Raw genomic sequence first — 4,229 nt, forward strand, 5'->3', positions numbered from 1 at the left:
CTTTATTTCGATAGTCCACTTTAGACATTCTATTAACAGTAAGTAACTTTGCAACTACATGTCAACTAGCAGTTAGTAGAGTATTAGTAGACTGTCTGCTTAATGTCTTCTAACACTTTCTTTGTCAACATTCTACTAACCCTAAACCTACCCTAACAGTCTACTCTGAGTGTTAGTAGACATGTAGATGCAAATTAATGAGAATTAGTTGACATGTAGTTGACATGTAGTTACAAAGTTACTTATAGTTAGTAGAATGTCTAAAGTGGACTATCGAAATAAAGTGTAACCAAGTTTACATATCAACGATACGTAAACATTTGAACAGGATAATTTGTTTAAATTAAGTTATTTTGTCTATTTTGGGAAATATGTAAATACCTGTTATGCAGCCTTTTTGAGATTTTGAAAAGTGTTTGTAAGTGTGTAAACTCATGAGCGAAACTATGTGTGTGTTGATACCTGAGTTGTTGCATAAGGTCTTCTCCCTCTTTAATGACGTTGAGTGTGGCCTCCAGCGTGGCTGTCTGCTGCTGCTGAAACTGTTTGATCAGCTCCTGAACCGAATCCACCGAATCAGAACAAACTTCTTCCAGAAGCTCCTTCTGCAGGTCCTCCATCCACGTCCACAACTGAAACACACACACACACATATATACACACACATGAACAGGTGTGCAGACTTTCAGTCACAGTATTTCCTCATGATATTCCTCCTAAATATGATATAACTTCTAAACTTCCTGTCCTTTTACATTTTGATTGAGACATTATTGGTATTTTATTAAGTTGTTTTACTATCAATTTAGGTAACACTTTATTTTAAGGTGTCCTTGTTACGCATGTTACATGAACTTACTATCACAATAACAATTAATTATGCATAATTACATGCAAGTAACCCTAAGCCAAACCCAATCCTAACCCTAACCATATAGTAAGTACATGTAGTTAATTAATATTACTCACTACTTATATGTATAATTACACTGTAACAAGTACACCTTAAAATAAAGGGTAACAAACATTTATTATGCACAACAGAGCCCAAACCTGACCCATATACAAGCACAGAAACACACTTACTCCTGCAAAGACCTAAAAAAAGTTTCTAAACTTCTCTACAGACTCAGAGATGGAGTGACCTGTCTGCACAGATTATAATGCTCGTCTAACAATAATCTGTCCTGAATCCAATATTAGAAAGCAGCTGGAAATATACGCTCTCATTTCTCATGCTGCTTCCATTTTTAACATTTCAGTCTAAAAGATTAAACTATAGAAATGATACTATATTCATTACAAGTCAGAACAAAATTCTCCCCAAACACTGGAGTGCTGGGTGATGTAGGTTTGATCCTTCAGAAATCATTCGATTATGCTAATATTTTAAGATATGGAGCTCCATTATTATCAATTGTTATTGTTGCTTAACTATTAATAATGTTTCTTATTATTATTATTATTAATGTTGGAGATATTTTTTGCTGAATCCTTGCTTACTTACCCCAAATATTTTAATAGTAGTGTATCATGTTTTCCACAAAAAAATAAGCAGTAAAAAGTGTTCCAATATTCATAATGATAATTAATGTTTCTTGAGCAACAAATCAGCATATTATAATGATTTCTGAAGGATCTGAAGGAGTAATGATGCTGAAAATTCAGCTTTGCATCATAAGAATAAATTACATTTGAACAAATATTCAAATACAAGACAGTTCTTTAAAATTGTAATGTTTCACAATGTTGCTGTTTTTACTGTATTTTTAGTCAAATAAATGGTGCCTTGGTGAGCAAAAAAAAAAATTAAAATCCCTAGATTTAATTCCAAATAATGTCCATTAGCCAATATGCTATTTGGCTATGCAATTAAATGAACATATGCATTTCAGCAATGTGTATTGTAATTTTTTTTTCAGTTTGCAACCATAAAAAAAATAATAGAAAAAAACATGCTAACATGGAAAAAATGGAGCCCTTAGATATGAGCAGAAGAGATAATTTGTCTGATTTTACATAAATGAAATTAAAGAACTGTTAAAATGTTGTTAACTGTTATCATGATGATTTGTGTGCATCTTGTTTTCTAACTTCTAACTGTGCCGACAACCAAGAATCAGCAAACTGATGCAGTGAGTACAGGGTGCGAACTACGGGGGAGCTAGGGGGAGCTCGGCTCCCCTTAATAAGACATGGGCTCCCCTGAAAACGTAGTAGTGCATACACTTGTAGCTGTTATGTATCTTTGTAGGTCATTGTAAGCCCTCTTTTGAGGCACGCACAAGCCAATCTTGCTGGTGGATGAAGTTCCTGAACAGGACCAGAGAATATCAGTCACACAGGCATGTTTGATAAACACAGATCCCTCTTTACAGTGTTAACACCTCTGAACAATGAATTGCCATGACCTTTGTGATCACTTGATAAAGACTTCTAAAAATGCTATAGAATTCCCATGAGATTTTAAGAATTTATAATCAATCCCTGACATTCCCAAGTTCTCCATGAGCGTGGGAACATCAGCTCTGCCAGATGCAGAATGAGAGTCTATAATGATGAATAAGGCGTTTCCAAATCTACAGCGAGGAGGCTGGTCATGTTTAGCTTTAACATGTTGCAGGCGTAGAGCAGCTCTACAGGAGGATGTGATACTCATGATAGATGATTCTCCCAACAGGGGCTTGAGACACACTCAGGAATAGTATTCATATGAATCATACACAAGAGCTCTGAACAGTAACACATATGACAAGATTTACAATACAGGAAAAATCACCCACATTAGGATAAAGCTAAACACAATGGATACATTAAACCAAACCGCGCAGCAAAGACATACAGATATTCCTTACAGAAATAAACACGGCCTACATGCCACTTCAGGAGCTCATTTCTCTTTACATTAGTTTCAAACACTGTTGACATAGTTACAAAGCACAGTGGTGAATGTGATGTTGCCATCTTTGTGGTTTCCATAGTAACTGTATCTGCGGTTAATCTTGTCACAATATGAATTATATATTCATATATATATATGAAGAGTTAATTTACAAAAACCGATAAATGGCACTTTAAAAAAAAAAAAGAGCTGATTGCCATTCATTATTCTCCACATATAGCGCGATCTGAACCCTAAACACGTTTTGTCAAAAAAGCAGGGTTTTTTTTGGCATCGCGAGTTCACGTTTTACTGCAGAAGCCGACAAGCGCCCTTGTTGTTTTTGAACAGAAGCCGATAAGTCCATTTTAGCGAATCGGCACGCTGTATCCAGGTCAGGTGACAAGGCTACTTTCACTTTGAAAAGACGTGCTAGCTGAGAGGAGTTTCGTCAAAGCTGACTAAAAGTGATCGAGGATGGATAATTTCGACAAACTTGATGAACCTGTGATATCTTCAGGGCGAAAAAGGAAAATAAAAGCTGAAACGTTTTCACGGAAGCTTGCAAAAGCAGCGCGTTACAATGGTGAGGGAAAAGCTCCGTGTATTGCGTGTAATCACATCCTTACAGTTTATGATCAACAAAGTTTGTCAGGCATCTACATTGTCATATGAGGAGATTACAAAGATTAAACGAGTGTTTTTTAAACTCTAAAACATGAAATGTGCAGTTTTCTGCTTTTGGCAAAAAACGACTGTTGGAGTTACCTGCTTTTCCTATACAACAAACTTTTAATACGTAAAAAAAACATACTTTCAATGAACTTTAATTTTGTAAATTACCTGTATTTGTTTAAGTTATTATTACTTAATCAAAACAACACAACTGCAGTTTGATTGATATTACTTGGAATGCGCAATAAAAAAAACGGGATTTCTGAAAAAAATAAGTTATCGTCTGATTTTCCACACAAAAAGTCTGAGTTATCGGTTTTTGCAAATTAACTCTTCATACATATACATATATATATATACTGTATATATATATATATATATATATATATATATATACAGTATATATATATATGTATATGTATGAAGAGTTAATTTGCAAAAACCGATAACTCAGACTTTTTGTGTGGAAAATCAGACGATAACTTATTTTTTTCAGAAATCCCGTTTTTTTTATTGCGCATTCCAAGTAATATCAATCAAACTGCAGTTGTGTTGTTTTGATTAAGTAATAATAACTTAAACAAATACAGGTAATTTGCAAAATTAAAGTTCATTGAAAGTATGTTTTTTTACATATTAAAAGTTTGTTTTATAGCAAAAGCAGATAACTCCA

The 4,229-nt window shown here is 34.1% G+C and overlaps 1 protein-coding gene across 1 annotated transcript in view; it reads right to left on the reverse strand.

Moving 5' to 3' along the window:
• Positions 1-4,229, reverse strand: part of LOC107671282 (kalirin-like) — a 188,577-nt gene that overhangs the window by 52,341 nt on the left and 132,007 nt on the right. The window contains exon 12 of the mRNA XM_016464176.1: positions 463-632. Within this exon, the coding sequence (XP_016319662.1) occupies positions 463-632 (170 nt within the window). The remainder of the gene's footprint in view (positions 1-462; positions 633-4,229) is intronic.

Source organism: Sinocyclocheilus anshuiensis, unplaced genomic scaffold (assembly GCF_001515605.1).
Source record: "Sinocyclocheilus anshuiensis isolate Anshui unplaced genomic scaffold, SAMN03320099.WGS_v1.1 scaffold284, whole genome shotgun sequence".
NCBI classification, from domain to species: Eukaryota; Metazoa; Chordata; class Actinopteri; order Cypriniformes; family Cyprinidae; genus Sinocyclocheilus; species Sinocyclocheilus anshuiensis.